At 68.3% G+C, this 20359-nt stretch overlaps 3 protein-coding genes across 6 annotated transcripts; 1 reads left to right on the top strand and 2 right to left on the bottom strand.

Annotated features, from left to right (window-relative positions):
* Positions 1-325: 325 nt before the first annotated feature.
* GIPC1 (GIPC PDZ domain containing family member 1) lies at positions 326-6636 on the bottom strand. The gene is made up of 7 exons (XM_069797611.1): positions 6509-6636; positions 5738-6150; positions 4042-4227; positions 3336-3516; positions 2515-2624; positions 2331-2412; positions 326-1728 (listed from the first exon to the last, which is right to left on the bottom strand). Exons 2-7 carry the CDS (start codon positions 6023-6025, stop codon positions 1577-1579), a joined length of 999 nt encoding a protein of 332 aa, XP_069653712.1. The 5' UTR covers positions 6026-6150; positions 6509-6636; the 3' UTR covers positions 326-1576.
* A 440-nt stretch (positions 6637-7076) lies between these two features.
* LOC104316242 (dnaJ homolog subfamily B member 1-like) lies at positions 7077-11544 on the bottom strand. 3 transcript variants are annotated; one of them, XM_069797606.1, is made up of 4 exons: positions 10888-11544; positions 9299-9663; positions 9095-9165; positions 7728-7963 (listed from the first exon to the last, which is right to left on the bottom strand). In XM_069797606.1, exons 1-4 carry the CDS (start codon positions 11372-11374, stop codon positions 7876-7878), a joined length of 1011 nt encoding a protein of 336 aa, XP_069653707.1. In that variant the 5' UTR covers positions 11375-11544; the 3' UTR covers positions 7728-7875. The 3 variants fall into 3 exon arrangements, with proteins under 3 accessions (XP_069653705.1, XP_069653706.1, XP_069653707.1); XM_069797604.1 differs by having other exon boundaries at positions 7077-7963; positions 9095-9663; XM_069797605.1 differs by having other exon boundaries at positions 7077-7963; positions 9095-9663; positions 10874-11161.
* Positions 11545-11846: 302 nt separating this feature from the next.
* TECR (trans-2,3-enoyl-CoA reductase) lies at positions 11847-20196 on the top strand. Of its 2 annotated transcripts, XM_069797607.1 has the most exons (13): positions 11847-12018; positions 14368-14418; positions 14565-14616; positions 15495-15539; positions 15629-15732; positions 16812-16927; positions 17477-17582; positions 17820-17892; positions 18043-18086; positions 18243-18300; positions 18722-18810; positions 19069-19114; positions 19427-20196. In XM_069797607.1, the coding sequence occupies exons 1-13, from the start codon at positions 12004-12006 to the stop codon at positions 19552-19554; spliced, it is 927 nt and encodes a 308-aa protein (XP_069653708.1). In that variant the 5' UTR covers positions 11847-12003; the 3' UTR covers positions 19555-20196. The 2 variants fall into 2 exon arrangements, with proteins under 2 accessions (XP_069653708.1, XP_069653709.1); XM_069797608.1 differs by lacking the exon at positions 11847-12018 and having other exon boundaries at positions 14195-14418.
* Positions 20197-20359: the final 163 nt, after the last annotated feature.

Genomic DNA, 20359 nt, shown 5'->3' with positions numbered 1-20359 from the left:
AAGAGCCGTGCAAGGGGTGTGTGAGGGGTGCGCAAGGGGCATGTGGGGCTGTGGCTGTGCAAGGGGGTGTGCAAGGCTGCAAAGAGCCATGCGAGGGGGTGTGCAAGGCCAGGAAGAGCCGTGCAAGGGGCGTGTGAGGAGTGTGTGAGACTGTGGACGTGCAAGGGGGCGTGCAAGGCCAGGAAAAGCCGTGTGAGGGGTGTGCAAGGCTGTGGCCGTGCAAGCGGGTGTGCAAGGCCGGGAAGAGCCATGAGGGGCGTGCAAGGCCCAGTTCAGCTTCCCCCAAGCCGAGACCCCCCCCCGCGCCCCCCCCAGCAGCGACCACTCCCAATTTCTCTCTATTTTATGTTAAAATCACTTTACATGTAAAATACAAAAATATGCCCCGGGGGGGGGCCACCCCCCCCATGACCCCCCCTCCGGCTCCAGGAGACCCCCCAGGGGACACAGGACAGGGTGACGGGGGGGGGGGGGGCTGTGCCGTGTCCCCCCCTACGCCCCCCCGAGGTAGTCAGTGCGATGGGGGGGGGGACAACAACGACGACAGTGTGTCACTGGGGGGGGTACAATGTGTCATGGTGGGGGGGGACAGTGTGTCACGGGGGGGGACAACAGTGTGTCAGTGTCGGAGGGGGTGACAGTGTGTGACAGGCTCAGATTGGCACCGGGGGGGGGGACACAGCAGCAGCGGGGAGGGTCTGTGTCATATTTTGGGGGGGGGGGTGGGGCACAGGGCTGCTCCAGTCCCCCCTCCCCCCAAAAAGCCCCTTGTGGGGGGGTTAAAGTAGGGGACCCTCATACCTCACCCTGCAGTAGGTGGGGGCATTAGTGTCATGGGGGGGAACCCAGGCCCACAGAGGGGGGGGTCCCAGTCCATGGGGTGGGGTCCCCTGGTTGAGGGGGGGTCCCAAAATAGGGGGAGGGCACCTAGGTCCATGAAGAGGCCCCCCCCAGGAAATGGGGGAGGTCCCTAGATGGGGGAGGATCCACATGGGGGGGGGGGGCAAGAAGTGGGGGGGCACCCACCTCTGTTGGGGGTCCCAGGCCACTTGGGGGGTGTGCTATTTGGGGAGTTGGCACCCAGGGCCCTTTTGGGGGGGGGGGGGGTGTCCCAAGATGTAGTGGCGGTCCCATGTGGTGGTCCTGGCTGAGAAGGGGGGTGGGTGGGCGGGCAAGTAATGAGGGGGCGTCTAAAGGTGGGGGGGGCACCCACGTCCCTTGGCGGGGGGGGGGGGGGGGCGGTGTGCCAGGATGTAGTGGTGGTCCCAAGTCGGGGGGGGCCCTAGCTGAGAAGGGGGACCAGGTAATTTTGGGGAGAGTGTCAGGAGTTAGGGTGGGGGCACCCAGGTCCATTGGGGGATGCCAGGGGTCCCCCACTTCCAGCAGATTTTGGGGGGGGAGGGTGTCCAGCTTTTGGGGGGGCCCCATTTGCAAGCGAGGGGGTCCCCAATCACGGAACAGAGCCGGGGGGGCCCCAGTCCGTGGTGAGGGAGCAGATCCCCCAATCCCAGGGTGGGGGGGGGCGGTTCCCAGTCCAGGCCAGGGGTCCCCCCAGTCCTGGGGTGGGGGGGGGTCCCTAGCAGCGCCCCACCTTGGCGTCGCCGATGGCCCCCCAGACGTCGAAGACGAACTCATCAGGGAAAGCGAAGTCCCCAAGCTGGGAATCGAGAGCCTGGGCCAGCGCGTCGGGGTCCCGGGCGTCCCGACCCAGCTCCACCATGGTGGCAGCTGTGGGGACAATGGGGACAGTCGGGGGGGGGGGGGCACAGCCCAGGGGACTTGTATCACCCCTGGGGTGGGGGGGGGGGGGTCCCTGCGGTGGGGTGGAGGGGTTCCCTGCACCTAGGAGAGGGTCCAGGGGGGCCCCCTGGCACCCCAAGAGGGGCCGGGCGGGTCTCCAGCACTCCCGGGGGGGGCGGGGGGGTCCCCAGCACTCCTAAGGGGGGGCCCCCCCACAGTAGGGCAGGGAAGAGGGGCCCTCCCAGCACCCCATAGGAGCACCCTGCAGTAGGACAGGTCAGGGGTCCCCAGCACACCAGTAGGCAAGGGGGGCGTTCCAGCACCCTGGGAGTGGGCTGGGGGCGGTCCCAGCACCCCTGGGTGGGCTCCTGCAGTGGGACAGGGTTGGGGGCGGGGGGGGGGGGGGGGCAGATCCCTAACAGTCCACGGTGGGGGCCAGAATTGGACCCCAGCACCCCTAGATGGGGCAAACTGCAGTGGGATGGGGGTGAAACTGGAGGGGGGTGAGTGAGAAGGGTCCCCAGCACCCCGGGCGGGTCCCCTCATTGCCGGGGGGGGGATTCCAGGGGGGGTCCCCAGCGCCTGCTCACCCAGCTCGCTGTCCCGGATGCCCATGTAGCTCTCCAGCAGATCGTCCACCTTGGCCACGGCCCGTTCCTCGAAAGCTGAGGGCTACGGGGCAGGGGGACGGGGGGGTCAGGGGGTGTCCGAGGGACACGGGGCGGTCCCCGGTCCCCGTACCCACCCCCATCACCCCCCCGCAGGATCCCCTACCTGCTCCTCGACGGTGGCGGGTCCCCGGGCGCGGAGGCGCAGGGTGCCCCGGCCGGTGCCCAGCTGGGTGCCCCCGCCGCGGCCCCCCCCAGCCCGTGGGCCGATCATGTCTGAAAAGTAATGGAGAAAGTGTTTAGGGGAGCTATGAATTTTTGGGGGCCCCCCCCAAGCATGGATGGGGGGCTCCAACAGACCACAGACCCCACCCAGGACCCAAGGGGTGGGAAGGGGCAGGTTTTGGAGGGGTTCCCCCATGCCCCCCCCGACCACTATAGGTCCCTATCAGCCCCCTCGGATTTTGAGGTTCCCCCCATGTCTCCCCAGCACTGTGGGTCTCCATCAGTCCTCTCTTAGGCTTTGGGATGCACCCCCCAGCACCACAGGTCCCCATCAGCCCCCCCAAAATTATGGAGTCCCCACAAGCCTCCTTTTGCGGTTCCCCCCAGCACTACGGGTCCCCATCAGTGTCCCCCCCCAGGTTTTGAGGTTCCCCCAGGCTATTGGCTCCACATCAGTCCCCCCCACCACAGATCTCAAGGGTCCCCTCAGGGCTATGGGGTCCCCCCCCATTTTGGGGGGGGTCTCTAAGGTGTCCCCTTCACCTCCCCCGGTTTCAGGGGGCCCAGCAGTGGGACCGCCCCCCCCCCCTTACTGCTAGGACTCCCAGTGCTCCCAGTAATCCAAGGCACCACTCTCCAGTCCAGGATGGGGGACTGGGTCCCTCCCAAACCCATGAAAGGGGGGCTGCCCTGGGGCAGGGACAGGGGGGCCCCCCACCCAGGTCTCCCAGTATGTTCCCAGTGCTCCCAGTTGGGGCTCACCGAAGGCCTTGCGGGGCTCGGTGAGCTGGAGGGCGAAGGTGCGTCCCCGGGGCAACTCCTTCAGCATCTTGGCCACCTCGTAGTGACGGGCGCCCACCAGGCTGTGCCCGTCGATGGCCTCGATCATGTCCCCGACGCTGATCACCGGGATGCGGTCGATGACACTGCCCTCCCGAATCCGCTGCAGGGACCACACCGGGGGGGGGGGGGGGGTGTGTCACCATGGGCCCCCCCTAGCATGGTCAGGGGTGTCCCCAAGGTCCCACTGAGCCCCATGGCGGTTCAGGGACCATCCAGGGGTCCCCACGTCCCCCCACCGTAATCCAGTGGGGCCCTTGGTGTTCTCCTTCCCCATCCCCACATTGGCTCTGGAACCTTCCAAGATGTCCCCATGTCTCCCCCCCACCGCCACCAGCTCCAGGGCAGCTCAGGGACCACCCAGTGGGTCCCTGTGTGCCCCCACCATGGTCAGAGATGTCCCCTTCAAACCCCCAGCAGCTCAGGGACCACCCAGGGGGTCCCCACGTCCCCCCACAATAATCCAGGATGTCCCTTGGTCTCCTTCCCCATCCCCACATCTACTTGGGCACCACCCAGGATGTCCCCATGTCCCCCCCCCCAAAACCCCAGGGTGGCTCAGGGCCCTCTCTGAGCACCCCCAGGTCTCCCTGCCCGATGATAACATGCGTGTCCCCAGGGGTGTCACCTTGATGAAGGCATAGCCGGCGCCGTTGTCAGTGATGGTGAGACCCAAGGCCTCCTCCGACTTGAAGACCTCGACCTCCTTGCGCTGACCCTTGGTGTGGGCGAAGATGAAGTCCTCGAGGCCGATCTGGCCACCCAACAGCTTCTCCATGTCCACCTTGTGCGTGTTGAGGGTGCAGAACATCACCTGGCCAGGACAGCAGCATCAGGGGCTGGGGGGGGACGACACCTGGGGACACCAGGGACATCCCCCAGGCCACCCCTCTGCTTGGGGACACCTGGGACGGTCACGGGAGTGGAAAGGACCTGGTAGATGGGAAAGACTTTCTTGGGGACAAGCGGGACCCTCATGGGAGACACGGGGGACCCTCTTCTTCTTGAGGAGATGCAGGGCCCCCCAGGGGACATGTGGGACCCCCCCAGGGGACACGCGAGACCCCTCTCCCTGGGGACAAGCAGGACCTTTTTGGGGACATGCAGGGACACCCCTTGGGGGACATGCAGGACCACTCTTCTTGGAGACACCTGGCACCCTCCTGAGGGACACCCAGGATCCCCCCGCCCCGCAGGGGACAGGAGGGATGCCTCCCATTGGGGACACCCAGGACACTCCCAAGGGACACGTGGGACCCCTGGGGACCCCTCGCCCCAATTCCAACCGCAGCCCCCCACCCCTGGGGTCCCCTCCCACCCTTCCCTCTGGGTGTCCCCAATGTCCCCAGTGCCCCCCCCTCCCCAAACCCTCCGGGTCCCTGTCCCTCAGCTCCCAATGTCCCCCTGACCCCCAGCACCCAAGGGGGCCCACAGTCCCTCTGGGTGCCCTGTTCCTCAGCCCCCCCATCCTCCTGCCACCCAGCACCCAGGGCTGCCCCCAGCCTCTCTGGGTGCCCTCTCAGCCCCCCACATCGCTCTAACCCCCAGGATCCCCCCAATCCCTTCCAGGTCCCCTGCCCCCCAGGACCTCCAGCATCCAGGAGTGCCCCAAATTCCTCTGGGTGCTCTCTCCCCAAGTCCCACATATCGCACCCTGCCCCCCACCACAGCACCCAAGGGTGCCCCGAGCCTCTCAGGTGCCCATCCCTCAGCCCCACATCCCCCAGTGCTCCCCAGGAACCCCCCCCAGCACCCAGGGGTGCCCCCAAGCCCCACCTGATATCCTATCATGGGGCTTTGCCTCTCCTTGCTCCCCAGCACCCAAGGGTGCCCTGTCCCTCAGCCCCCAGCATCACCCCGATGCTCAGCACTCCCCAGCACCCAGGGGTTACCCCAAAGCTCTCTGGGTGCCCTGTCTCTCAGCCCCCCACATCTCCCTGACCCCCAGCACCCATGGGGATCCCCAAACACCTCCGGGTGCCCTGTGCCTCTGCCCCCCACACCCCCCAGTAAGCCCAGCACCCAAAGGTACCACAAACCCCCTCAGGGTGCCCTGACCCTCAGCCCCCCACATCCCCCAGTGCCCCCCCAGTACCCATGGGTGCCCCAAACCTCCTCTGGGTGCCCTGACCCTCAGCCCACCACATCCCCCAGTGTCCCCCAGTACCCAGGGGTGCCCCAAACCCCTCCAATTGCCCTGACCCTCAGCCCCCCACATCCTCCAGTGCCCCCCCAGCACCCAGGGGTGCCTTAAAACCCCTCCGGCTGCCCATCCCTCAGCCTCCCCCCTTCCCCCAGCACCCATGGGTGCCTCCCCCCCCAACCTCTCCCGGTGGGATGCAGAAGGCCTCGGCGATCTTGCCGTAGAGCTCGCGGACGTTGGTGAATCCCTCGACGCGGCCAGTGGGGCTGCCGTGAGCCAGCTGTGTGTGGAAGACCAGGCGAGGCCGAAGGGCGGGGGGCAGCGGGGGGAGCCCTGGGGGGGGTGGCCCCCCAGGAACCCCCACTGAGACCCCCGGGGTTTCCCCCGTAGCCCCCCCGCTCCCCCCCGCCGCCTCCTCGTTCTCCACCAGCGGCGGGGGTTTCTTGCGACGACCCAGGCCTAGCGGCATGGAGGGGGGGACGGGACGACAGAGACGGGTGTTGGGGTGTGGGGGGGGTGACAGCAGAGCTTTTGGGGAGGGGGGTGGGTGCCCCCTCCCTGAGGAGGGGGGGTCCTGCGGTGCTTCGCTGGGTGCTGAAATGAGAAAAAGGGAAACTGAGGCACGACGGGGGGGGGGGCTGAAGGGTAACGGGGGGGGAAACTGAGGCACAAGGAGGGAGGGAAACTGGGGCAGCGGGAACCCCGATTCTGGGGATCCCCGAGTCCTTCGGCCCCCAAAGTGGGGGGGGGGGGGCCGGGCCCGCTGGACACCCCGTACCGCCCCCCCAGGAAGCAGCGACACGGGGCCCCGGCCAGCTCCCCCCCAGGGGCCTGGACACCCCCACCCCGGCCCTCCCGGGCCCGCTGCCTCCTCCGGGACCAACCCGGACCCACCCTCCGGCCCCGGGCCCCCCCGCCGGCCCGGCCCTAGGCCCGGGCCCCCCCCGCTTACCGGCCGGACCCTCCCGCCCTCCTAGCCGGGCGCTACTGCCGGAGCGACACTTCCGGGAAGGCGTGGCTAAACCCCACCCGGACCAATCATCGCCGCCGCCCCGCCCCGCCGGCCAATGGAAACCTCTACGTAGGCGTGGGGTAGGGGGGGGAAGTGAGGGGGCAGGAAAGGGTTTGGCCATCCTTCTCCCACCCTCCCCAGCTCCGGGCGATGGGCGCGCCCGGCTCCGCACCTCCGCGGGTGGGGCTGGCCGGACCCAATCAGGAGCGAGGACTGCGAGTCTCGGCGTCGGGGCAGGGTAAGGGGCGTGGCCGGGAGAAGTGGGCGTGGGCAATGGCGAGGGGGAGGAGCCACAAATCCCACCGCGGGGGGGGGGGGTCGGACCCATGGGTGGGGGGGACAGACCCCGTTTGGGGGGACTGGGGGGCCAGGACCAGACCCCACTGGGGGTGAACACACCCTATGGGGGGGCACCCACCAGCCCATTCCCACGGCGCTATTTTGGGAGCTCCCCTTACCCCCCCCTCTGACCCCCCCCCCCAAAAAAAACCACCAGCAGAGGCAGGCAGAGGTTTCAGCGCTTTATACAAAGCCGTACACGTGCGCTCCTGTTGCAGGAACAGACCCTTTTCCGGGCGGTTTTATCCCAAAGGATAAGAGGGCCCCGCCCTGCCCCGCCCCGAGCCGCCCGCGGCCCCACCCCCCAAAATCCCCCTCGGGGGGCTCCCCCCCCTCCTGGTGGGGGGGAAGAGAGGAGACAGACCCCCCAAGATGGGGGGGATAAGAATAGGGGGAGCCCCAAGATGCGGGGGGATGACAGGGATAGTCAGAGACCCCCAGAGGTGGGGGGGAGACACCCAAGGAGATGGGGAGCTTGGAGGGGGGGGGACACACAAGGACACCCCCAGGACCCCCAGAGCAGAGAGGGGGGATGGGGGGGGATGAGGACACCTGGGGACCCCCAAAACAGACATGAGGGGGGGCTGAGGACCCCCCCACCCATCCCCAAAGCCTTAAGACAGGGGGTCGGGGTCACCTCGGCATCCCCAGACCCCCAAGATTGAGAAGGGGGGGGTAGGACCCCCAGAAACACACTCCCCACGCCCCCTCCCCAACCCTGGAGATGCCCGAGGAGCCCCCCCCACCCCAGCATGGTCCCAAAGAGGTCCAAACCCCCCCCCCGCCCAAGCCCGGGTTTGGGGGTCAGGTGGGGGGGGGGGGCAGCTAGACAGGCAGGATCTGCTCCAGGAGGGTCTTGGAGGAGGGGGGGATCCTGTCGGGGAACTTGACCTCGAATTCAATGATGAGGTCCCCGCGTTGGTCGGGGGTGCGGGGGTAGGGCAGCCCCTCCCCCGGGATGCGACGTTTCACCCCCGGTTTGAGGACGTCCTTGAAGACCATGGGGATGGTGCGGCCATCCAGCGTGGGGGTGTTGACCGTGCAGCCGCAGAGGGCCTGGGGGGGGAGAAAGGAGAGGGGGTGCCGCCTGTCACGACCACGATGCCGAGATTCGTCACGATCAACCACCTCGTCGCGTCCCTGGCGCCAAGATCAACCACCCAACCACCCATCCCATCCCCTTTGCCAAGATCCGCCACCCATCGTGTCCGTGCCACCAAGACCAACCACTCAGACAACCACCCCTGGTCCGCACCGTTCATCACGTCCCCACCACCAAGACCCACCACCCTTGGTCTCGACCGCCCAGACCCACCACCCCCTGCATCCCCACCATCCAACTACCCATCACATCCCCGTCACCCGCTGTGTCCCCAGCACCCAGACAACCACCCACCACATCCCAGCCACCCATCGTGTCCCCACCACCAAGACCAACCACCCAACCACTTGTCACATCTCTATCCCCCAGACCAACCACTCCATCATGACCCCACCACCCAGACAACAGCTCATCCTGTCCCCACCGCCAAGGCCAGCCGTCCAGACCACCGCCCATCGTGTCCCCACCACCCAGGCCAACCACCCGTCGCGTCCACGCTACCAACACCAGCCACCCAGACAACCACCCTTGGTCCCCACCACCCCCTGCACCTCTGCCACCAAGGCCAACCACCCAGACAACCACCCATCACATCCCCACCACCCAGACCCACTACCCACCACGTCCCCACCAAGACCAACCTACCCCTGCTGCGTCCCTGCCACCGCCACCAAGACCAACCCACCTCTGATGTCCCCACCGCCAAGACCAACCACCCAGACAACCACCCATTGCATCCCCACCACCAAGATCCACCACCCATCACGTCTTCACCAAGACCAACCGCCCCCTGCATCCCCACCACCCAAAGAACCACCCATCACGTCTTCACCAAGACCAACCGCCCCCTGCATCCCCACCACCCAAAGAACCACCCATCACGTCCTGTCCCCACCACCAAGACTCACCAGCCAGGGCAACCACCCATAGCATCCCCACCACCACCAGCAAGACCAACCCACCCCTGACATCCCCAAGACCAAGACCAACCCACCTTTGACGTCCCCAAGACCAAGACCAACCCGCCCTTGATGTCCCCAGGACCAAGACCAAGAGCAACCCACCCATTCCAACCACCCACCCACCTCACGGAGGCTGATCTTTGCTGGGTAGACAATGTCCGAGCCCTCCCGGCGGAAGACGCCGTGAGGTTTGTCTTTGAGGACAAAGACGACGTCGGCGGGGATGTTGTTAGGGGTCTGGTCACCCTCCTTGGGGAAGGTGATCTTGGTGCCCTCCTTCCAACCCCGCTTCACCTCGATGGTAAGGATCTTGTCCTCGTTACGCACCGTCTTCCCGTCAGGGTTGAGGCGCTTGTGGGAGATCTTCATCTTCTTGGTGCAACCACTGTAGATCTCCTCCAGGGAGACCTTCAGATCGTAGAGGACCGGGGGGTCTTGCTTACGACAGCCACCTTCCGCCCCTCCCCGACCCCGGGGGAAGCCGACGCTACCAAAACCTCCTACGTGGAAGGTGGTGAAGGTGTCTTCACCGTCCTCGTCATCCCCGTTGCGTTGGACGAAGAAGGTGTCGAAGGGGTTGCGACCATCGAAGAATTCGGCGAACATGGCGTGGGGGTCGCCCCGGAAGGTGTAGGTGAAGGTGGGGCCATTGGACCCTCCCGGGCCGGAGGTCGGGGCTCCCCCTTTCAGCCCTAGACAGGAGGAGGGGAAGGTGCCCGTCAGCCCCCCAGGATGCCAGAGGTGGCCCCGGTAGGTCACCTAAGCACCCCGGCGCGTTACCAGTCGGGGCAGGGCGTGGGGTGAGACACAGGCAGGGCGTGGGGCAGGTGAGGGTGTGGGGCGGGCGTGGGGCAGGCAGGCAGGCGGGGGGTGGCGGCGGTCTGGCGCAGCCCCAGCGCCGGGAGCAGGAACCGGTTCTGCTCGGGCGCCGGAGGACGCGGCGCAGACAGACGCCGCTGACGGCCCCGGCCAGGCCCCAACAGGCCCAGCCGGATCCATCACCACCCCCCGGCACGCCCCGGCGCGGCTCCCAGCAACCCCCAGGCTCCAGGCCCGCTGCCTGTGCCCTGCCAGACTCCTGTCACCCCCTGCCTGGCCCCCCCAAGACCCCAGCCCCCATTCCCACCACCTGTCCCCTGTCAACCTGCCTTCACCCTGCCCCCCCATCCCCACTGCCTGCCTTCACCCCGACTCCCACCCCTCCTGCCTGTACCCCCTGCCTGTCCCCCAGCCCCACTGACTGCCTTCACCGTGTTCCCCCCATCCCCAGTCCCCACAGCATGTCTTCCCCCAAAATTCCTGCTGCCTGCCTTCACCCTGACATTCCTCCCTTACCACTGCCTGTCCTCCCCCCCGACCCCCATCCCAACCGCCTGCCTTCACCCTGACCCCCCCAACCCCTACCCCCACCGCTTGCCCCCCAACCTATCCCTCCCGACCCCCAACCTATCCCCCTCAGACCCCCAACACTCTGTCTTTCCCCCAGACCCTCCCTGCCTACCCCCACCAGACTCCAATCCCACCACCACCTTCACCCTGACCCCCATCGCCTGCCTGTCCCTCTCTCCCACCCCCCTCACCTTCACCCTGACACCCCTGCCTCTGTCCCCCGCAGCCCTCTCCAGCCTGCCTGTCCCCCCCCACCCTGCCTTCGCCCTGACCCCCATCGCCTGCCCATCCCTCCCTCCCTCCCTCCCACCCTACCTTCACCCTGACACCCCAACCTGCCTGTCCCCCCGGCTTACCTGTACCCCCAGACTCCCCTCCCCGCCTGCCTGTCCTCCCCCAAGCCCCCCAGCCTGCCCGTTTACGCCTCACCCCGACCCCCACCCTCCCTCCTTGCTGCCCCCTCCCAGCCTGCCTGTCCTGCCCCGTCCCCCCCACCCCGGTGCCGCCGCTCACCCTCCTCCCCGTACTTGTCGAAGATCTCCCGCTTCTTGGGGTCGCTGAGGACGTCGTAGGCCTCGGCCACCTCCTTGAAGCGCTCCTCGGCCCCCGGCTCCTTGTTCTTGTCAGGGTGGAAGCGCAGGGCCTGCCGGCGGTAAGCCTTCCGCACGTCCTCCCCCGAGGCGCCCCGCGATAGCCCCAACGTGCGGTAATAGTCCTTCCCCATCCCGCCGACCGCCGCCGCCGACCGCCCCCCTCCGCCTCCTCCGGCCGCCGCCGCTTCACTGAGGCGATGGCGGAACCTTCCAGAGCCCGCCGCCCGCCTGGCCCCGCCCCCGCGCCTCTGGGCCAACCCTCGCTCGCCGCGTCACGGCGGGGGCGGGGAGAGGGCGGGGAGAAAGGAGAGGCGGGCCGTCGGTGATGCACCGCCCCCTTGCGGGTCCCGCCCACCCGGCCCCGCCGGCTGTTGCCATGGGAAGGGGGCGGGGCGGGAGGAGAGCGCTGTCCTGTCGCCATGGCAACCCTCACCCGTGGCAACCGTCACCCGCCGCGACATCCCGTCCCTGTCACCCACAGGATCTTGTCACCAGGGTGACAGCGCCATCCCGACACGCCTGGGGTGTGTGGGGACACGGGGACACGGGGGTCACAGGGACGCGGGTGAGCTGGGTCAGCCCGAAGGGGGGGACCCCCCCCCCAATTTCACCCCACCCCGCAGGCCCCGCCCTCCCCGCCGAAGCCACGCCCTCCTCGCCGAGGCCCCGCCCTCCTCGCCGAGGCCCCGCCTCCCACCTCGCTCCTCGGAGGCCCACGCGGAGAGGTGCCCCAGCTCCCGCGACGCCGCTGGGCTTCCGCCGCGAGCCCATTGGCTGCCTCAGACGTCACTCCGCGCCCCGCCTCCGCTTCCCAATGGCCGCCGTGCCGTCAGGCGTTCCCGTTGCCCCGGAAACAAGAGGGGCGGGATGGGGTGAGGGCGGGGGCGGGACCGCCGGGCCCCCGGGCCCTGATTGGCTGCTTGCCACCACCCGTCGCGGCGGCGATTGGCGGCGGCCCGGGCCCCGCCCGCCAGGTGAAACGGGCGGATCACGTGGGGGCAGCGGGCGCCCGGCGGGAGCGGCGGCGGCGGCGGCGGAGCAGCGGCGGCCATGAAGCACTACGAGGTGAGGCGGCGGCGCCGCCCGCCCGCCCCCGTCCCGGCCCCGGTGCCGTCCCCGGTGCCGTCCCCGGTCCCGTTCCCGGCTCTCCCTCCCGGTCCGGCCCCGTCAACCTCGCTTTACTCCCTGCGGGGCGCCGCGACGCTTCTACGCATGCGCCGGGCACCCGGGCAGTCCCCACCGCGCCTGCGTGCGGCGGCGGCGAGGCAATGCGCATGCGCGCGGCGGCGCCGGACCGCCGTTCCCAGCGCGGGGCGGGGGGGGCGGGGGCGCCCCTCGCAGTGGAGGAGACCGCGCCCCCCGCAGTGGAGGAGACCGCGCCCCCCGCGGTGGAGGAGGCCGCGCATGCGCGGGAGGCCGGTCAGAGGGCCGCGCATGCGCGGCGGTGACACAATGGGTGCACGCATGCGCAGTGCGGGGTGCGAGGGCGGGGGGGCCTGGTCGCGGCCTGCTCCCCCACACACACACACACACACACACCGGGGCCTTCTCCCTCCGGTGCGGCCCGGCCAGGCCCGGTCCAATGGGGTCCGGGACGCTTCAGCGGGGCCCGGGCTGCTTCTACAGGGCCTAGGCTGGTTCCACAGGGCTCAGCCGTTCACCCTGGGCCCATCCCGCCGGGCGTTGCCCAGGCCTGTCATGGCCAGGCCTCGCCCTGTTGGCGCCACAGACCCCCCCACCCCCCGCCTCTGTCGCAACAGCCGGGAGGGAGTGACGGCAGCGGTGACGGCACCTGTGACGGTGATGGATGTGGCGGCCACCCACGGCCCCATCCTGCATGGGAGACGAGCGAGGCGTCACCCCCGGGGGGGCTCAGGGTCCCCTCAGGGATGGCACCTGGGGGGCATCCCCACTCCCCCCCACCGGGCCTGGGGGTGAAGACCCTCGCTGCCTGCACCGGCAGGACTAAACCTTCCCCCCCCCCCCCCCCCGCCCCACCAGGGCGGGGAACGGCAGCGTGGGGGCTGGGAGGGCGGTTCCTGCCCGCGGTGCTGCTAGCCCTGGCCTGCCGGGCCCGTCAGGCTGCCTGCCACACCCTGCTGGCGGGGAACGGCAGTGGAGCCCCGGCACGGTCGTTCCGCCCCCCCACGGTGTCACCCCCCCCTCCCCCCGGGGAGTGGCTGTGACACTGTCACGGCCCCAGGGTCCCCGTGACTGGGGGGGGGGGGGTGGCAGGTGGGACACCCCCCCCCGCTGGTGGCCCTGGCCCGCCGGTGACCGTGGGAGGGGCCGGGGCCGCGGGCGGATGTTTGTCATAGCTCGGCAGTGACGGGGCTGCCGCCACGGGCAGGACGCAGCCTGGCAGGGGGGGCTGGGGGGGGTGGGAAGAGCCAAAATAAACCTTCCTCCTCCCCCCCCCCCCCGACTGCAGCTCTGTCCCCGGCCCCACACTTGGGGCACCCTCACGCCTCGTTTGGCACATCCAGGATCGCCCATGGTGGGGGTCGCAGCCACAGCCCCCCTGGGGTGACAGACCCCTGTCCCTGACGGGGTGACCCAGGGTGGCAGACGCCCGGCCCTGTCCATGTGTCACAGAGGTGACATATTGCTGTCCCCATTGGGGTGTCCTAGGTTGATAGATCCCGTCAAGGTGACAGGCGCCCATTGGGGTGTCACAGGGTGACATAACCCCGTCCCCACCAAGGTGTCCTGGGGGTGACAGGCCCCTGACCCATTGGGGTGACCCACGCTGACAGACCCCATCCCCATCAGAGTGTCCTGGGGGTGACAGACCCCCGTCCCTGTTGGGGTATCACGGGGCAACTCTGTCCCTATCGTGGTGTACCCAAGGGTGACAGACCCCTGTCTCCATCACAGTGTCACAGGGTGACGTAGACCCGTGTGTGTGTGTGTCCCCCAGGGTGACCCAGGGGTGACATCCAGCCACATGGCCATGCTTTGGCCAGGCCTGTCCCCACCCTCGTGCCACTGAGGGCCTTGGGGACCTCAGGGACCTGGGGGTGTTGGGGGGCGGGGGGGGGCGCAGACTTACCTCCCACACGTGCCGCGGTCCTGTCCCCTCCGTCCCCACTGGTCACTGGTCCCCGTCCCTCACGGGGTGCCAGGTGACCCTGTCCCTCCCATGGCCACCTCCAGGGCCACCTCCAGGGCCACCAGGGCCAAGAGCCACCCCAGGGGACAGGGGTGGGGAGGTTTATATTTAGCAGCACCCCGAGGACCGATCAGGTTTCAGCTGGGCGCGCCAGCGTCCCTGTGGTGTCTCCGGGGGCCGGTGACATGGAGGGAGCGGGGTTACCCCATGAGGGGGGCCAGTTGTCCCCATCCCCCATCCTGGGGCTGTGGCACCAGGCTCCCCCTGCCAAGAAGACAAAGAAAGCTGTCCTCTTCTTCGAGGTGGAGATCCTGGATGCCCGGACACGGGAGAAGCTCTGCTTCCTCGATAAGGTACCTGGAAGCAGGGGGAGGGAGGACACGCACGTCCCCTCCCCCTTGTCCCCTGTCCCCCTGGGTGGGGTGGGGGGCTGGGGCAAGGGGAAACTGAGGCACAGGGTGCCACGGCAGTCCCCTGACGGCCTCTTGGTTGCCCGCAGGTGGAGCCTCACGCCACCATCGCTGAGATCAAGAGCCTGTTCACCAAGGCCCGTATGTACAGACAGGGACGGGGACCCTCCGCCGGGAACCCCTGTGGCAGCTGGGGACCCTCCATGGGGTGGTGGGGACCCTCATCGTGGTTGGGGTCCCATCACGAGGCCGTGGGGATCCCTGTCACAGGGTGGTGGGGACCCTCATTGTGGCTGAGGGCCGTCGTGGTCATCATGGTGATCAGGGACCCATCGCGGGGTCTTGGGGACCTTCATCGTGACCAGAGACCTGTCACAGGGCTGTGGGGACCCCCAACAAGGGGACTTGGGGACCCTCGCTGCAGCTGGGGACCCTCGCTGCAGCTGGGGACCGGTCACAGGGCCGTGGGGACCCTCGTCGTGGCTGAGGACCCATCACGGGGCCGTGGGGATCCCCATCACAGGGTGGTGGGGACCCTCATCGTGGCCAAGGACCTGTCACGGGGCGATTGTGGTCATCACGGTGACCAGGGACACATTGCGGGGTCTTGGGGACCCTCACTGTGACCAGAGACCTGTCATGGGGCTGTGGGGACCCCCATCACAGGGACTTGGGGACCCTCATCATGGCTGGGGACCTGTCACAGGGCCGTGGGGACCCCCATTGCAGCTGGGGACCCATCACAAGGTCATCGCAGTCTCCATTGTGGTTGGGGACCTGTCACGGGGCCTTGGGGACCCTACTCATAGCTGGGGACCCTTCATGGGGACATTGCGCTCCCCATAGTGACCGGCGGACCCTCAGTGGGGCCGTGGGGACCCATCATGGGGCCTCGAGGACCTCCCTCGCCACCAGAGACCTCTCGTGGCACCCTGAGGACGCCCCTTGTGACCGGGGTCCCATCCCGGTGCCATCGCTGTCCCCGCAATGCCACCAACGCCGTCCCTTCTCTCCCGCAGATCCCCAGTGGTACCCAGCCAGACAGTCCCTGCGCCTGGACCCCAGTAAGTGTCACCGCGGGGGGGTGGGATGTCCCCCGGGGGTGTCCCCAACCCCGTCGGGGTGGCGGTCACCAGGACGCGTGTCCCCACAGAGGGCAGGTCCCTGAAGGATGAGGACGTGCTGCAGAGCCTGCCCGTGGGCACCACCGCCACCTTCTACTTCCGCGACCTGGGGGCCCAGATCAGCTGGGTGACGGTGAGGCATCCATCCGTCTGTCTGTCTGTCCCTCTCTCCGTCTATCCTTCCATCCCTCCCTCTTGCCATCCCCCTGTTTACCCCCCTGCCTTCCCCAGCCCGCCCTCTGTCCATCCGTCTGTCCCCGCCAGCACTCTGTTCATCCATCCATGTCCCCCCTCTTAGTGCCTCTGTCCGTTTGTCTGTCCCTCCATACTGTCATCTCTCCTGTCTGTCCAGCCTCCTGTCCCTCAGCTGAGCCCTCCAGTGGCCCTGCGTCCCTCTGTCCGTCCTTCTGGCTGCTCCTGGCAATCCCTCTGTCTGTCCCTCTGTCCATCCCGTTGTCCCTCCCTGTGTCCCTCTGTCCATCCCTCCATCTGCTCCTCTGTCCCTGTGCACCTCCAGCTCTCCATCTGTCCCTCTGTTCCTCCATCCATCTCTCTGTCCCTCCCTGTGTCCCTCTGCCTATCGCTTTGTCTGTCTGTGCCTCCAGCTCTCTGTCTGTTTCTCTGTTTCCATGTCCCTTTGTCCGTCTGTCTGTCCATCTATCCAGCCCTTCCTCCATCCCTGTGTCCCTCTGTCCCTCCCTCCAGCCCTCTGTCCATCCCTCCATCTGCTCCTGTCTGTCCCTTTGTCCTTCCGTCCCTCTGTCCATCCCTGTCCCCTTCTGTCCCCATGTCCCTCTGTCTGTCTGTCTGTCCCTTAAGCCACTCTCCTTCCCTCTGTCCATGTGTCTGTCCCTACTTCCCTCTGTGCATCCCTATGTCCTTCTGTCCATCCCTGCTTCTGCGTGCTCCCATGTTCCTCTCTCCGTGCGTCCGTCCCTGCTTCCCTCTGTCCATGTGTCCCTCTGTGTGTCCCCATGTCCCTCTGTCCGTGTGTCCGTCCCTGCTCCTCTGTGTGCCCCCGTGTCCCTCTGTCCATCCCTCTGTCCCTCCAGCCACCCATTCCTCCACCTCCCCCATGTGTCCACCCCTGCGCGTCCCTCATCCCTCCACGTGTCACTGTGTCCCTCCGTGTGGCCCCCCCCAACACTGTGCCCCTCGTCCCCCCTCCATCCATCCATCCATCCGTCTGTCCATCCATCCGTCCATCCGCAGGTCTTCCTGACGGAGTACGCGGGGCCGCTGCTCATCTACCTGCTGTTCTACTTCCGCGTCCCCTTCCTCTACGGCCCCCGCTACGACTTCACCGCCAGCCGCCACCCTGTTGTCCAGTCAGTTGGGGGTCCGGGGGGGACGACAAGGGGGGTGTTGGGGGGGTCATGGGGGTTTTGGGGGGTGAGAGGAGACCAGGGGAGTTGCCCCAGGGGGGCTGGGGGGGGACACCAGGGAGCTGAATTGGGGGTCATAGGATATGGGGCTGCCCTGGGGGGGGTGGGTCCTGAGACCTGAAGGGCTGCTTTGGGGGGGGCTTGGGCCATGTTGGGGGGTTCATGGGGCTGAATTGGGGGTCCTCATATCTGGGGAGGGCTGTGTTGGGGGTCCTGAGACCCCCTGGGGGGGCTGGGGGGCTGATTTGGGGGTCATAGGACCTGGGGAGGGGGGGCTACACTCTGGGCATTCAGAGACCTGGGGGGGGGGGGCTGCACCGGGGGTCCCACAGCCCTAGCGGGGGGCTCAGGGAGCTGGAGGAGGGGGGGCCCCACACCCCCAGGGACAGCAGCGGGGGGACACAAGCCAGTGTGGCTGGGGACAGGGGTCCCAGGGCTTGTCCCCCATGTGTGTGCGTGTGTGTGTCCCCGTGTCCCGTCCCCCCCCCCAAGCCTGGCGTGCGGCTGTCACTCCTTCCACTACATCAAGCGCTTGCTGGAGACGCTCTTCGTCCACCGCTTCTCCCACGGCACCATGCCCCTGCGCAACATCTTCAAGGTGACACCTGCATCCCCCCCCACCCGGGCCACCCCCCCGTATCCCTTCGGCCACCCTGTCGTCCCGTCCGTCCCCCGCCCCCAGCATGCCCACGGGAACGCCTGTGGTCCCTGGGTGCTGGCATCTGGGTGTCCCCAGGTGTCACCCAGCCACCGCGGGGGGGGTGCGTGTGTCCCCCACGATGTCCCCACGTGTCCCCAACGTCCTCCCGCTTCCCTGCCCCCCCCCCCCCCCCAGAACTGCACCTACTACTGGGGCTTCGCCGCCTGGATGGCTTACTACATCAACCACCCGCTGTACACCCCCCCTGGTGAGTGTCACCGTCCCCGTCCCCTGTCCCCCATTACATCAAACACCCACCGTACCCACCCCATTGCGTCCCCTCGTGTCCCCCTTGGGGACACCGAATTGGCGGGGGGCAGGGATCGGTGTCCCTGACACCCCCCCCCGTGTCCTCCAGCCTACGGCGATGAGCAGGTGAAGCTGGCGCTCGCCGTCTTTCTGGTGGGTGCTGGCAGGGGGGCCCCAGTGGGTGCTGGGGGGGGGGCATTGGGGTGCTGGGGGGAGTGGGAGTACTGGGGGGTGCTGGTGGGTGTGTGGGGGGGGGTCTGGGTGCCAACCACACCTCAGGCCCCCCCCATCTTGTGTGTCCCCCCCCAGTTTTGCCAGCTCGGCAACTTCTCCATCCACGTGGCCCTGCGGAACCTGCGCCCCGCCGGTGAGGGGACACGGGGGGGGGGGGGGACGACACGCGTGGGCGGGGGACACAGGGTACACACACGCATGTGCTGGGAGGGGCATGGGGGCACACGGGGGGTGCATACGCATGTGCGGACGCAGAGAGCGCATGTGGGCAATGCACACACGTGTGGCAGCACCCACAGGCTGGGGGGGGGGCACAGGGAGGGCACATGATGGGGAACACACACAGGGGGTGCACACACGTGTTGGGGTGCACACGCGTGTGTGTGTGTGCACCCGTACACGTATGTGGGAGCATCCCCCAGGGGTGCTGGAGGGGGGTGGAGGGGTGCAGGGAGGGCATGCTATGGTGCAGAGGTATGGGGGGGCACACACATGTATGAGGGTGTGACATGCATGTGTGGGGGGGTCTGACACGCGTGTGCTGGGCGGGACAGGCTCCAAGACACGGAAGATCCCGTACCCCACCCGCAACCCCTTCACCTGGCTCTTCCTCCTCGTCTCCTGCCCCAACTACACCTACGAGGTGGGGGGGGGCACCGCGGGGGGCTGGTGACACCACTGGGGGGGGTGACACTGCCCTGGGGGGCAATTTGGGGGGGGGCATCTCTTGGGGGGGACTGGCACTGCTGAGCTGGGGGTCTATCACCCTGGGGGGGGCTGTTGGGGGGGAGCAGCCCAGTGGGGGAGCCCCCAGGGGGGGCACAGTGGCATGGGGGGGGTGACATTTGTGGGGGGGTGGAGAGCTGCCCTCCCCTAATGGGAGCTCTGTGTGTCCCCCCAGGTCGGATCCTGGATCGGCTTCACCATCATGACACAGTGTCTGCCCGGTGAGTGGGGGGGGCACCCTGGGGTGGAGGGGCACCCCTTGGTGGACGGGGGACACCCTGGGGAGGCGGGAGGGTGCCCTTTGGGGGGGGGGCACCCTGGGGTGTCCCCATGTCCCCCCCCCCGGGGTCAGCATCCCACCCCTGGCTGCCCACATTCCCCCGGGGTCCCCATGTCCCCTGTCCCCCTCCCCTTCTCCATCCCCATCCCGTGTCCCTGTCCCGTGTCCCCCCCTGCCCCGTGTGCCTATCCCCCCCGCCCCCCCTCCCGCCACCATGTCCCCGTGGCCCCCGTGGTGACGGTGGCCCCCACAGTGGCCCTCTTCTCGCTGGTGGGCTTCGTGCAGATGGCCATCTGGGCGCAGGGCAAGCACCGCAGCTACCTGCGGGAGTTCCGCGACTACCCCCCCCTGCGCTCCCCCATCATCCCCTTCCTGCTGTGACACCGGGGACAGCCCGTGGGGACACCCCCGCTGAGGAGACCCCCCTCCCTCATCGTCGTCGTCCTCAGCCTGCTGTGACATCGGGGACACCCCGCGATACCACTCCCCCCCCCCAAACTCTGCCAAAACCTCGTCCCCCCGGCTGAGCCTTGGGGACAGTGCCGGGACACCCTGACCATTGTCACCCCCCCACCCCATCCTGCACTGAGCCGTGGGGACAGCGTGGGGACACCCCATTAACGCCCTGAGCCGGCGGTGGGGACAGGGGACGCGAGGACGGGGGACAGGAGCCTGTCGTCCTCCCCGCGCTCACAGCAGGACACGGGGACGTGGCCCTGCTGTCCCTTGTCACCCGCGGGGTCCCCGTCCCCATCGTCCCCCTCCCCTGGGGCCATCCCTGCTGTCCCCGTCCCCTCCCCAGTGGCGGTGTCGCCCACGGGGGCTGACCCAGCCACCCAGTGACAGCAACGGCAGCGGCCGAGGCCACCGTCGGTGACAAAGCGGCATCACCCACGTGCGGCCTGTGACCATGGCCCGTGTCACCTGCGGTGGCTGGGAATGACCCACGTCACCCGCACGTGACCCGTCATCGTCCCCCCCTCCCCATTCCCGCAGGCGACAATAAATCGTGTCACCCCCCCACACACCTGTGGCCTGTCATTGTCCCGACACGTGGGGGGGTCACAGCCACCCCATGGGGACAATCCCTGCTGTCCCCAAGCTGGGGAAGGGGGACGGGGGGGTGTCACAGCCACCCCAGGGGCGAGCCACCGCGTCATCCCCAGGGTCCCCGAGCGCAGTGACG

This window comes from Haliaeetus albicilla, chromosome 11 (genome assembly GCF_947461875.1).
Source record: "Haliaeetus albicilla chromosome 11, bHalAlb1.1, whole genome shotgun sequence".
Lineage (NCBI taxonomy): Eukaryota > Metazoa > Chordata > Aves > Accipitriformes > Accipitridae > Haliaeetus > Haliaeetus albicilla.
This window is presented reverse-complemented; position numbering and strand designations above follow the sequence as displayed.